The sequence below is a fragment of the Numida meleagris genome, chromosome 1, assembly GCF_002078875.1.
Source record: "Numida meleagris isolate 19003 breed g44 Domestic line chromosome 1, NumMel1.0, whole genome shotgun sequence".
NCBI classification, from domain to species: domain Eukaryota; kingdom Metazoa; phylum Chordata; class Aves; order Galliformes; family Numididae; genus Numida; species Numida meleagris.
In genome coordinates, this window is record NC_034409.1 from 119,873,924 (window position 1) to 119,888,552 (window position 14,629).

The following is a 14,629-nucleotide window of genomic DNA, read 5'->3' on the forward strand; positions in this document are numbered from 1 at the left end:
CATAGAGCTGCTGATCAACTTCTCATTTCTATTAGCAAATTCCTTCGCCTTCTTAGATGTGCTGCTTGGAAGGGAGATGTGCCTGCCAAATGGAAAACAAAAGTACTTTCTGACATCTAAGAGAAATCTGGCTTAGAAAAGAAGTCCTTGTTTTACAGTTTGCAGTCCATGGCCATTTCCTTCATGAACTACACTGCAGCTTGCTAACCTTTTGACTTGAAACTTTTACTTTAAGAAGTGCATCAGTGTGACACCTCATCTAGCTGCAGCAGAGTTTCAAGAATATGGGACTGCAAGAATACACTGGTGCTTGTATGAGAAAGCCATGTATTTTCTTGCCTGTTTTGTGGGTGGTACTGTAGTCAGGCAGGGGATTGGCTAGATACAGTAGAAACCACGCACAACCAAGTTTTTTAAGGTAATATAGAAACCTGCTACATCCTTTTCAAATTCCAATGACAGAAAATAACTGCTGAGGTAAACAGCTGGGCCCTCCCTCCACAGGAGACTTAGGAGAAGCGACAGGCTCCTCCCATTTACCATATAAAAACAAAGAAAACAGAGGGAGAGTCCATCCTCTCCTTCAAGACAAAGATTCCATATATTGCTTTCCTCCTCATTTTGGAGCACATGTAATTCCAACAAGGTCAGAGACCAAAGCACTCTGTTTTGTTTGTTTTTTTTCAGAGTGTTGGGCTGCTTCTTACTTGGTTTCCCTCATCAGTTTTGCTCCACACATGCTCCAAAGACACATGACTACCATTTGGCAGTATTATTTTTCACTAATGTTCTCCATTTGGGTCTTCAAGTAGTTTCTGCTTTCCTGAATCCAAGAAAAGAAATACTCCTGTGCTAGGATCCAGCTGTGTGCTCTCAGAGCACTATTCCCTGTCCCGGGTTTTCTTTTCCAGGAGCACTAGCTCTCCCTTGCATTAGTATCAGGGTCTGGAACAGCACAGTTCTTTGGTGTACTACTCTGTGAACAACTGATCCTCTGCTCTTGCCAATTACTGATGCTTTGTAAGAATAAAGCTGCATGCTTTAGACTCATGAACTATTAACAAATGTGTTAATTTAATACACCAGCTTATTACACACAGCAAAGGCCCTCCACCAAATGACTATTTTGCTCTCAAGAAACACTTTTGATAGAAGAAATGTACATCAGGCTAGGGGCAGAGCAACAGACTCAGCATGAGAGGAAGCTGAGAGGGAGATGAAGAAGCACAATACCTGGAAAAAAGTTCTCCTGCATTTTCAAGAACACTGAAGTGATCTCCTTGAGGCACAATGACATCTGCTGCCAGAACAATACCACAGGAGTCACTTTAAGTCTCCTCCATCTTTTCTCTTCATTAACTCAACTTATAAAGGTACTTCAGGGAACATTCAAGGACCAGGTTTGTAAGCAGTAATTACTCTGCTGTCACTGTTTTTTACTGTCTGCTGTCACTGCCTTTACTCTCTACATGTTCCACAGTCTTACTCTGACCTTGTATGTACTTTCAATAACAGTGTGTATGCATCAAGTTCAGGCATTCAGAAAAGAAGGAAATGTGATTCCCTCGTCAGCTGCTGGCCCCTCCACGTCAAATCAAAGCACGTTGGACTCTGGATCTGCCCAGGGTCAGCGACAATTTTATGAATAATCAATGCTGCAACCATGCCACTGAAAAGAATGTGGTGCCATGTCCTCAAGAAACAGTTGTGGACATAAAATTTAGCAGTATTTTTATCAATGGTGTTTTTTCTTTCCATTATGTTCTTTTTCCCAGGCTTGCTGGTAGACAGTTTTTTTCAGGATTGTTTGAGCATGACAATGGGAGGACCTTGCTGGTACAGGGTGACAGAACTGAAGATATGACACTAAACATAACTATATGTTTAACGCAGAACGCAGATGTCAGAACATCAGAGTTGACATGCAAGGTCAGAGGCAGGGGAAGCTTCACCATAATACTCTTCCTGACCTCCTTCAGAAAGACATTCCAGAGTTCATGGCCAGTTGCTGAGAAAGCACTGAATCCTCTCCAAATTTCAGATAAACAGAGGGCCAAAAAAAATAATAGCTGCTATGGCATAAAATGAAGTTTCTGAGAAGAAGTGGGTGTAACCTGTGGAAGGTTTTGCAGGTCAGTGTCAGCATTCTTGATTTGCACAATGGTCAACATCGGCTTGTGGGCCACATCAGACTCTGCTTCTGCTGATGAGAGGGGCTGCTGTGTTGCAATCCAGTTACAATTCATCTTTCGATTTTCTAAGCTGCATATCAAGAAGTACAATTTATTTAAACAGCATACAAGGAGTCTGATATTAGCAATAGCTAGTATACGAAGCAAAAAAAGGTTGCTTTCCAAGTAATCAAAAAAAAAAAAAAAGTATTGTTTTTCTAACTAGAATGGCAGTGAGCAGTACAGCTTGATTCTTCAGGGCAGCCTGACCCCAAAGCAGGTTACTACCATAATTTACCAGGGATCACATCATAGGGTGCTGCTCCTGAGAACCTCAAAGTGCTTTCCTCCTTGTTCCGGCAAGACTTTGTTTTTTTTTTCCTAGACTTAATTTAAGGCAAACTTCTTAAATCCAGGCTCCAGTTTCTGCTGAGAACTAAGATCCCCATGGCCTCCAGCTCCCCTGGCTCTTTTCACGGTACAATGATATCTTGAAATTCAGGTTCCCACCGGGCGTTCCACCCAGGAGGAGCACTTGATGATGAGGTCAGATGTACCAATACCAGCCTCACCTTTCTCAACACTGGAAAAAACTCAAACAATGAGCAATGGTTTTCTTACTCAATGCACAAACGCCTTTCAGCCCTGCCAGTCTCAGAATAAAGCACCTGATTTCTTCCTTGTTCTTTGCTGCGATCAGCACCTCCAAACTATGTCTGCCCAAGCTTTAACCCAACCTGAAATCCAACCAGCACTGTGGCCTAGGTCAGCACATGCCATAGATATTTGCATAGGAGTGATGATAGAATTGAATCCGACCAAATTCATACCAGAAATCTTTGCAAGGAGAAGCAGCTGCCAAACAAAATATTGGGAATATACAACAAAGTCACGAACAACTGTAGATTGCTGTGATAACATCCAGTCCTGGCAGCCAGCAATGGACAAGCTGCAACTGGTAACTGCTGATTCCAAAGCTCATTGAGAAGATCAGACGGGCTCAGCCAAGTGACGCCAGCTCAGAGCGATTGATCATGTCATGCTACTCAGATGTTTCCCAAACTGGACTGTTTCTAACAAGGTTTTTATTTTCATTTACAAATAGCACCAGCAGCAAGACTTGAGAACATTTCAGGAGTTCCTGCTGTGACTGTCAAAGACCAAAAGTGAATCAGAAGAGCTTCCCCATTTGGGGATGAGGTAAGGCCTTTGGAGCTTTACGGCAGCTCTTCATTTTACAGCCTGCAGTTCACTTCTTTTTCCATCAGCTCGCCTTATAGCGCACAAGTTTTTTTTAACAGTCACTAAGGCAGACTTCCCACCGCAGCAACTAATGTTGTTGTTTTAGGAGAGTAGATGCAGCATCCCATTGCCCATCTACCATGAGAACAGCTGAGGCAAGGCCTGCAGCTCCTCCACAGAGGAGGAGCATCTCTCTGCCGCAGGGCACCTCGAGGCCCAGTCTAGGTACGAGGGACGAATGCGTAGGGGGCTCCAGAGCGGAGCACGAAAACTGCGGGGCGGTAACTTATCACACAGAACGTGACCAACTGTCAAAGAGGAGTAAACGAAACCGGCACAGCCTCTATGGCAGAGCCCTTCCCTCCACCGCCCCTTGACGTTCGGAGCCCGCTCCGATTGGCCGCTTCTTTTCCCGCGTGACGCTGCGGCGGGCGGCGATTGGCCGAGGCTCGGCGGCGGGGGCTGGGCGGGACAGCCGCGCGGTTACCGTGGTGACGCGGCCGTGCCCGGAAATGGGAAGGCGGCGGGCAGCTCCCGTGGAGCGGCGGCGGGCGGCAGGTACGTGCGCGCGCCCCCCTGCGTGGCGGGTGCCGGCTGCTCGACGTGAGCGCGCTGTTAAAGGGCCCGCGGCGGCCGCCTGCCCCGCCGGGAGAGCGGGCGGCGCGGCCCGGCCTGCGCGGGAGAGATGGCCGGGCCCAGCGACGGCGGGGGGCCCGCGAGGGCCCGGCGGGCGGCCGGCAGGGAGTGATGGCGCCTCGTCGTTGCCCCGGCAGGAGAATGGCGGCAGGGAGAGCGCAGAGCGTCTGCATGGTGTCGGACTTCTTCTACCCCAACATGGGTGGTGTGGAGAGCCACATCTACCAGCTGTCGCAGTGCCTCATCGAGCGCGGCCACAAGGTGTTGGTGGTCACCCACGCCTACGGCAGCCGTAAGGGCGTCCGCTATCTGACCAACGGGCTGAAGGTGTACTACCTGCCCCTCAGGGTGATGTACAACCAGTCCACCGCCACCACGCTCTTCCATAGCCTGCCTCTGCTCAGGTACATCTTCGTGCGGGAGCGCGTCACCATCGTCCACGCCCACAGCTCCTTCTCGGCCATGGCGCACGACGCGCTCTTCCACGCCAAGACCATGGGGCTGCGCACGGTGTTCACGGACCACTCGCTCTTTGGCTTTGCGGACGTCAGCTCGGTGCTCACCAACAAACTTCTGACCGTGTCCCTGTGCGATACGAACCACATCATCTGCGTCTCCTACACCAGTAAGGAGAACACGGTGCTGCGAGCGGCGTTGGACCCGCGCATCGTCTCCGTCATCCCCAATGCGGTGGATCCCACTGACTTCACTCCAGACCCGTCTAGGAGGGATGACAGCACCGTAACGATCGTGGTGGTCAGCAGGCTTGTTTACAGAAAAGGTAACAGTAGCAAAAAATGTTTATTTTGGTCGTCTTTCTCTTTAGGATATGGTAAGAGAGATCTTGGTTAGCTAGCAGTCACATTTTGGTTATGGAGTGGATCAGATTTGAAATGGGAGTTTCGTACAGTGACAGTTTTGGGCTTTTGTGTCTGCATTCGAGAAGAAATGTACACTACCATTTGCGCATGATGGATTGAGGGGTATATTTCTTTTGTGATATTGAAGATTTGTACAGTGAAATTTGTAAAGTGGAAAGCGTGGCTTGTATTACTTTACTACCTTACTGCATCCAGGCCTGGGGCCCCCAGCACTGGAAAGATGTGGATCTTTTGGACTGGGTCCAGGGGAGGCCACGAGGATGCTCAGAGGGCTGGAGCACCTCTCCTATGAAGAATGGCTGAGGGAGTTGGGCTTGTTCAACCTGGAGAAGAGAAGGCTCTGGGGAGACCTCACTGCGGCCTTCCAATACTTCAGGGGAGATTATAAACAGGAAGGAGAGCATCTTTTTGCATGGGCAAATAGTGATGAGACAAGGGGAAATGTTGCAGTAGGCTACATCATGATAAGTGCTAATACCAAATGCAGTAATGGCTTGTCCTACATTTTGTGCTCTTAGGTGTAGATTTGCTAAGTGGTATAATTTCTAATATCCAATACAATAACAGCTTGCCTTAAATTTTATGTTCTTAGGTATAGATTTGCTCAGTGGTATAATTCCTGAGCTCTGCCAGAAGTATCCAGAGTTACATTTCCTAGTTGGAGGAGAAGGACCAAAACGAATTGTACTTGAAGAAGTCCGGGAAAGGTACCAGCTACATGACAGGTTTGTTCTGTGCATATTTATAATCCTTCACTGTACTTAAGAGGCAGGAAAGATAGCAGTAACACTCTTGTTCCCTGCCTCCTTCCCTCAAAAACATGAGGCTGGAGAAGATGAGAACCACTGAAGGCAAGGCAGGAAGACCAAGCGCTAACTGAGAACTTCCAGAGTTGGACTGTGATCTCGCAACTCGACCTGGTGTGAACCTTTGCTTGAGTCAGAGAAAATCTGAATTTATCACACTATTAACGTACCTGCAGTATCACTACGTGGCATGAACTGTTAGACAGCTACTTTATGTTGCTATTGCCTGTGAGGATGACTGCTAGTAATTCTGGAAGCTTCCTCCTTGCCATTGCTCCACTTTATTTTGTTTAACTCTTTTAATTTCTATATGAAACTCTTCGGGCCAGGACTTCCTTAGTATGTCTTCTTGTGGTGCTACAGACATGTTCCTTGGATCACTGTGTTACCAAATGTTTCTGTGATGCCTGTGAATATTTCTTTGTTGTTGTTCAAAGATAGTTTTTTATACTGCAAGTACTAGGTTCTTAATTTTCCAGTGCCTGTCCTGTACTTCAGTCAGTAATTCTTCCATCTGCCCCTTGCTGGTATGAAAGGTACTTTTCTGTTTGTTTGTTAGTGCTGTTTTTCTTTCTTCTGGTTTCCCGGTATCTCTCCAAAGTGATAGGCTCTGATCTTTGATATTCCAAATATATATATTTTTTTTACCTTGGACTTTGACACTGATCACGCTTCACCCTGAAAATTCAGGCAGTGCATCTAAACAGAGAAAGTGGAACAAACCTTTATTATTAATTCTGTGAAATGGTGTTCTTTTACAGAACTAGAAGGATCAGCAGTAGTGTTTTGAAGGTGGTTGCTCTTAAAACAAAATGAGGCAACTCCTCCTCCACCAACTTTTTTTTTTTTGTCTGGAAGAAAAGGAAGAGAGTCTTGTATTTCTTTATTGTTGATCAAGATTTAGAGAAAATGGAACAAAGGTGTCTGTGTTGCATCTCTCTGTATATGTGTGTACCACTGGAACTCATTTTTCAGTATGTATGTGTCTTAGTTTCAGCTGGGATGGAATTGTTTTCTTCAGAGTGTCTGGTATGATGCTATGTTTTGGTTCTAGGAGAAAAACAATGTTGATAACAGACCAGTGTTTGTAGGTGCGTCTGAGCAGTGTTGTACTGAGCCAAGGCCACTCTCAGCGAAGGGCCCAAGGAGCTGCGAAGGAAGAGAATTAGGACAGCTGACTTAAACTGGCCAAAGGGATTCCATACCATATGGCATCATGTGGATGGAGTTTTGAAGGGAGTGGGAGTTCATCTTGCTCTCTTCTACTGCCTGGGGACTAGCTGGGCATTGGTCAGGGGTGGTGAGCAATTGCTTGTGCATCACTTGCTATATACATTCATATATATTTATACATATAGTCATAACTATTATCCTTTTTCTTTTCTGTATCTTAGTAAATAGTTCTATCTCAACCCAAGAGTTCTACTTTGTTTTGTTTTTTTTTTGTTTGTTTGCTTTTCAGTTCTCTCCCCCATCCCACTGAGATTTGGGAGAGTGAGCAAATGACTGTGTGGTACTCAGGCACCTGCCAGGTTAAACCATAACAATGTTTAATGTTATACAGCATTATTACAGAACAAATCTAGTGTTTATCTTGTATTTTCTCTTATATACAGGGTACGTCTCCTAGGAGCCCTGGAGCACCAGGATGTTAGAGATGTTCTAGTCCAGGGTCACATTTTTCTCAACACTTCCCTCACTGAAGCCTTTTGTATGGCAATTGTGGAAGCAGCAAGCTGTGGTTTACAGGTAAAACAAACAAGCAAACAAAAACTTCAACTATCTAGAGTGCATGTGTCCATTTTAATCAAAGTTCATGAAACTTGTAGAGTTGGGAATACAGGTAGATCTGCTAATTTTCAGTTCGAACTAACCAGACTATCTCTCCACGATGTTACTGTGTATGTACTGCTTTACAGATTGAAGGGTAGTTGATGTTCACAAAGACTTACTTTGACTCTGCTTAATGAGGAGCTCCTGAAAAATGTCTTATGACCATAGGTGACTGGTCAGTTGGCTATATTAAATTACTAAACTAAACCATAGTTTGATGACTATTTTCCTTCTGAACCAAGATCTGACATACAGTGTCTTACTTAGCTGAATTCAGGGATTCACTATAAGAGGAGGACAGAGAAGACACTGGAGGAATCACATTAAAAGCCCTTTCTGGCTAATAGACAACTCAATTTACAGATTGACAGCTAAAAGAAAAAAAGTTAATCAACAGCTATAAAGAACTGAGGTTCTCACATTAAAACCTGAAGAAACTTCTTTAAAGATAGACTGATGAAGTACCTAATGGTGTAACCCAGCGTGCAGCTAAGCCCCAATGGGATGGGGGAGAAAATGGGTGGGGGGTGCGCGGAAGCAAAACTCCGGAGTGAAGATAAACATTGTTGAACAGGGAAAAAAAAGGGGGAAAAAATAACACAAATCATGTACAATGCAAGTGCTTACCACCGACGGACTGACTAGCCAGTCCTGTAGCAATGGTTGCCCCCTCCACCAACTCCCCCATGTTTTATTGTTCAGGATGATGCCATATGGTATGGAATATCAAATATATTTGGCCATTTTGGGCCAGCTGTCTTGGTTTCATCCTCTCCTACTTCTTGTGTACACCCCCCTCCTCGCTGGTAGGGCAGCATGAGAAGCTGAGAAGCCCTTGGCTTAGTGTAAACACTGCTCAGAAACAACTTGTGTGTTATCAGTGTTATTTTTTCTTCTAATTCCAAGCATGGCACCATACCAGGGACTAGCAGAAAAATTAACTCTATCCCAAGTGATACCAGGACAGTAGTATACAAAAAGTGCAGCAAATATGATAGTAATAGTACTAACTTATGGCATTCATTCCCCAGTCATGGGGTGGGAAAGTTAGAATCATAGAATGGCCTGGTCCTTGAAAAGGACCACAATGATCATCTAGTTTCAACCCCCCTGCTGTGGGCAGTGTCACCAACCACTAGACCAGGCTGCCCAGAGCCACGTCCAGCCTGGCCTTGAATGCCTCCAGGGACGGGGCATCCACAACCTCCTTGGGCAACCTGTTCCAGTGTGTCACCACCCTCTGTGTGAAAAACTTCCTCCTAATATCCAACCTAAACCTCCTCTGTCTTAGTTTAAAACCATTCCCCCTTGTCCTGTCACTATCTACCCTCGTAAATAGTCATACCCCCTCTTGTTTATACACTCCCTTTAAATATTGGAAGGCCACAATGAGGTCTCCCCAGAGCCTTCTCTGTTCTCTGGTTTTCTTACAGTTGCCTGCTAGAGATGATTAGAGAACACAAGTCTTAGTACTTCCTGATTTTCCTTTAAAGATAATAATTCAGATTACTGAACTTCTGAAGAAATTCTTGTGAATGTTCAGCCTAGAAACCATAAACTGAGGGTAGATGTGGTAAAACTATTATCTACAAGTAGAGGCAATAGTTTTTGTGAGGGTCTATGGAGAAAAGGTCCAAAATCTAGTTGCACAGACCTAGTTTTGTACTGTGAGAAATACCTTTAGGAAAAATGTCTCCTTAAACGTTCTCTGGAACATCTTCTGTCTTACCATGTTATCAAATAATCATTCTAAACATCATTAAAGGTAAGTTGCCACGCTAGGTCTTTTCTAGGGCCTATACCTTTAGTTCTCATGCAGGCAAAACTCCCAAAATAAGGCATCAGTCTTTGCCTTTGTGGCAACCAGTCATTGTGTTGTTTTTTTTTTTCTCTCTTCATGTTAAATGTTGCATCTAAACAGTGAAACAACACTATTGTCACTGTATTTTATTGTTCTGCAGCATATGTAGTAATTCTTTTGTTTCTTTCAAAGGTTGTGAGTACAAGAGTTGGCGGGATTCCTGAGGTGCTTCCAGAAAATCTCATTATTTTATGTGAACCTTCCGTGAAGTCTTTGTGTGATGGACTAGAAAAGGCAATTGCCCAGCTCAGATCAGGAAACCTACCATCTGCAGAAAACATTCATAATAAAGTAAAGACATTTTATACATGGAGGAATGTAGCAGAGAGAACTGAAAAAGTATGTATAACCACTTTAATTCTCTTGAAGTACGTTTCTGAATAGTGACTTCTTTGAAACTTTATTATGTGCATCTCTCAGTTTAATTTCCCAATGTTTTTTTTTCCATCAAACTCAGGTGGTTTATAAAGGTTCAGAAAATACTTCTCTTTTAAAGATAGGATTTTTTTTCTTTATATTTGCATTTTTTTTTCTATGACATAATGCTAATAAATATTCTGAAGAATAACCTAGTTCTTTAGTTGCATTTCTTCTCATATTTTTTTTTCCAGAGTCCTCACAATAAGTAACTCTTCTGGCATAACTAGCAAACATGCTGCATAAGATTTATGAAAAGAGTTCATGACACAGTTTTGTCTGTGATATGCTAACGAGTGGTTTAAAATGAGGAGAGGTAGCTTAATGTCAGCAGACATATCTGAATATACATGAGCTATGGGTGTAATGAAAATAAATTACCATGCTTTTGAAATCATATTTCAGGATTAGAATTGTGCTTCAGTGGGAAAACTCAGTCATTAGTGAAGAATATTAACTGCAATAATTTATTAACTCCTGTGAAGATCTGTCACTTCTGACTTCAGCCCCTATGTTTTGGACAACAGAGTAGCTGGAACACATACGTCTTAATTACTTTGTACTGTTACTTAGATAAATCTCTCTCTTATAAGCCTCCTTGAAGAAGTGTCAAATACGATGTCTTTATCTGATCTTTTTCAAATTCTGTCAGTACAAGTTATCTCAAGATTTTGTAACTGCAAACAACATTTCAATTGCGAATTTTTTTATAGAAGTCAGCCCTAAGTTTCAGCTACTTTTGTAGTCCTTCCTTAAGAAATGAAACCAAACTCAGTGATTGGAAATGTTAGCATAACTGGATGAAGGACGCACAGAGCTTAAGTTGTACAAAGGACAGTTGTTTGTTAGCTCATTGCTAATGTATCTGTAGGATGAAACCTGCAATGTTCTCAAGGACAAAGCTCTTTTGTGTGATTTAAGACTCGAGTTGTGTATGGTAGGACCATGAAAACATTTTTCTGGTCTATGAAATTATATTAGATGTAAAAAAAAAATACATACATATATATATATATTTATACAAATTATTTATTTATTTATTTACAATAATTGTAGTGAAGCACTGGAACTGGTTGTCCAAAGAGGTGGTGGATATCTCGTCCCTGGAGACATTCAGGGTTGGGTTGGACAGGGCTCTGAGCACCTTGATCTAGCTGTAGGTATCCCTGTACGTTGCAGGGGAAGTGGACTAGATGGCCTTTAAGGGTCCCTTCCAACTCAAACCATTCTATGATTCTATGAAACACAGGACTAACCATATCATATATGACTTAATATATATATTGTCATTAATAGCATGTATTTACTTTTCACATTCATTGAACTTTATCATAGTAGTGTTTCTTTAATTAAAAATTACTGTTCTGTTCTGGTTTACTTACAGAGACTCTCTGTCTTTTCTCTTCTTAGGTGTATGAGAGGGTTGCAGATGAAGTGGTTTTACCAATGGATGAGAGACTTGACAGACTAATATCTCACTGTGGCCCAGTGACTGGGTATATTTTTGCTCTTCTAGCTGTTCTGAACTTCCTTTTCTTGTTGTTTCTGAGGTGGATGACTCCAGATTCCATTATTGATGTTGCAATAGATGCCACAGGTCCTAATGGTGCATGGACTAAACAGTATTTTTTTGGGAAAAGAGAAAGAGTTAAAGAAGAGCCTCCATGCTCCGACAGTGCTCAGATGGAAAGAAAAAATACACCAGTGTCTAAAGGTTTTAAAGCTTACTGATAGCGATGTTACTTCTTAAGTTCTTCAGTTTTTTTCTGGAGTTCTTTGGAAGAAACTTGGTTAAAATGTGCTACCTCAATTTAGGATCGTTTTTTAATTTAGTTTTGAGTTCTTGCAAGTATGTGAACATCACTTTTGCACTTAAAGCTGAGGGAGAACATGGATTTTTATGTGTCAAGAGCCTTTGAGACAAAAATATATTTTTTTTTCTTTAGAAATTGAATATTACAATGAGTGTAAGCTTTTGTGGCATTTCAAAAAGCAAAACACAGAAATTATTAGTCTGTAGTAATCTCCATAAATTCCTTATAATTACTGTGATTTTTGAGACCTATCTAAACAAAACATACCTTTTCTTTCCTAAGATGAAAATGGCACTTGAAATTCCTCATAAACTCATTATTACTCTGGAATTTCTTATTACTTTGAATTCATTATTACCATGGAAATTTCAGAGACTTAGTTCTAGCAGCTGTGTCCCAGTGACAGTGTTTTGCCTGCGTGGCCTTATAATTTTGAAGTTCTTTCATCAATTGTCCTGTTGTTAAATCAAAACTCCATAATGAGTTTTTGATATTTTCAGAATTGCTGAATTTGTCCTCTTAACTTAAGTATGTGAAAGTGAGGTAAAGTTCAACCCCCCCCCCCTTTTTTTTTTTTCTTAAAGTACATAGGTGGCTTTTTATAAAATACAAAGGTGAAGGAATGATGTTGTTTAGAGATTAGCATAATATAGTATAGCCTTCAGAACCAGCTTAGGCCTGAAAACACCTCCAGCAGACTATGCCAAAGCATAAATTAATGTCTGTGTGTGTGTGTGTGTGTGTGTCTGTGTGAATGAGAGAGGGAGAAATCTGTGAGAGCTTAACAAGCCTTAACAAGCACCATCCTTCTTTTTTTTTTTTTTTTTTTCCCCCCCCCCCCCCCCCCCCTTTGTTCTTCTGCTTTTTATGTAAATGGCATTGCAGTCCATCTCTGGGAGGGACAGTGTTAGTGTGTGTGATTTCATGGAGACCACACGGCAGGCACTGTCAGACAGGTTCTGCAAGTTAAATCTAGAGAAGGCATCTCTTCAATGGGAGTAACCAACAGACAAGCTTTTCTTGCAAAAAAAAAAAAAATAATTGTTCCTTGCACCTGTTAGCTGTAAGTAAGTTTTAACTGGCACAGCAGAACGTGCAGATGTGAGAGGAGGCAAACCTCTCATTGATGTCAGACAACCATCAAGCTACCCCCTGCCTAACGCACCGGCCTCATTTCTTTTTCAACTGAAAAAATGATTTTTTGACCCTCAGTATTACGTAGTGTTGGACACTGTATTAGTTTTAAAATTGTGCAATACGAAAATACTGTTTTTAAACCCTTGAAGGGTAGTATTCGAAACACAGCTTTTGTCAGTGTCATCTCGTTTCTGTAGTGATAACATACCCTTAACTGACATTTGATAATTTCATTGACCATATTTTAACAAAACATGGAAAGGTTATGTGAAATACGTGCTATATACAAAGCATTTTTTAATAGAATTTTTAGCTTTTGATACGTAATGTAAAATATGCATTGTCTTACAACTTGAATCTTTCAAACTCTACATTAACAGAGTTTGGCTAAAATGGTGCCACACATTAGGGATAAATGGGTGGAGATAAGGTAATGTTTTACTTATAAAAGTTACTTTTTTTTTTTTATAACAACATTCTAGTTTATAGCAACTTTTTAAAAATACTGATTATCATTCCAGGAAGATGTTATCTTATTTTTTTAATATTTTATTGATTCTGGTTTATTTCTTTTAGTTTTCCACAACAGCTACAAAAGCAGATGTAATTTTCAATAGGATTATGAGAATCTATTCAAAATAATTATTTTTTTCTTCCGTGGAACATTGTGTACTTACAAATAATATAATAAAACAGTTCATCTAAATTTTCATCAATTTCTTTCATCAAAAAAAATTTCATCAATTTCTTTCAATAAAGAATGGGTATTTTTCATTAGTATGTGGAGACATACAATTAGAAAGTACAGAAATATACTGCTGCTTTCCATCACTGGTGGATGGACTTACAATGATGACTAAAAAACATTTTGCACAAGCAAAAATATTTAAGCCATAACTGGATTTACTACGCATATGCTGTTTCCCAATTGCATGCAACTCTTTGGAGGACTGATTCACTTACCTATCTTGTGCAGTAGAGCAAGGGATGATGTCACTCAACCATTTACGCTTTTAAAAAGCAGCAGTGAGTGAAAGGGAAAACTTTAAACAAAGTAATCACAATAATAAGAAATTGAACAGCGATAGTTATTTTATTCATTTCTAAACACATATTCCTAAAATACAATTTAATGAAACTATAATGTTTTGATTGTGGTTGTGGGTAACATTTGAGCATTGTGAAATACTAAGAAGATGTTACCAAATAGGGAGTGATACTGACTAACATCTTGCATAGAGCGAAGCCTCCTGTGTGGAGGAGGAGGGAACACCCCAAACCCTTCTATGTAGAAGCTTAATTGCCCCCTTCGTAGAAGGGACTACATAGTGTGCCCAGAAGCGTTTTAAACTGCTTTGTTTTAGTGATGAAAACTTTGCATTGGCCCGTATTAAAATTCTATCCCACAGATACAAGGAGAAATTGTGTTTCCAATACATTATATGCAGGCACTGTGAAGTATAGACTGCATGTTGATAGTTGAAAATTGTATGTTAAACCAGAGCAAGTATCAAGTGAAGTGTGAATGTAAGATTTGCCTTTTGGACTGTGTTTTAGAGGATATGGATAGATCTGTAAGAAGATAGCTGCACTGTAATGAACTTATTTTTTGTGATCGAGCTTTTCTGCATCTTTAACAAATAAACTTATTTTCTCTCCTTTTGATATTTCTTTTGTTTTGCTAGTCCTTTTACTCATAGGTATTTAGGCTCAGAAATTGTAAAACTCCATCTTTTTATGACGCTTCAGTTAAATACAAACTCACTGTAAACAAATATAAGAACAACCCATCTTAAAAGGATTTCACAAACTTTTTTTTTAAAGATCAATT

General features: G+C 41.3%; 1 protein-coding gene across 2 annotated transcripts; it reads left to right on the forward strand.

Moving 5' to 3' along the window:
* On the forward strand, window positions 3,868–14,465 carry PIGA (phosphatidylinositol glycan anchor biosynthesis class A). Of its 2 annotated transcripts, XM_021409850.1 has the most exons (6): window positions 3,868–3,971; window positions 4,187–4,830; window positions 5,523–5,655; window positions 7,353–7,485; window positions 9,563–9,769; window positions 11,258–14,465. In XM_021409850.1, the coding sequence occupies exons 2-6, from the start codon at window positions 4,191–4,193 to the stop codon at window positions 11,576–11,578; spliced, it is 1,434 nt and encodes a 477-aa protein (XP_021265525.1). In that variant the 5' UTR covers window positions 3,868–3,971; window positions 4,187–4,190; the 3' UTR covers window positions 11,579–14,465. The 2 variants fall into 2 exon arrangements, with proteins under 2 accessions (XP_021265525.1, XP_021265523.1); XM_021409848.1 differs by lacking the exon at window positions 3,868–3,971 and having other exon boundaries at window positions 4,072–4,830.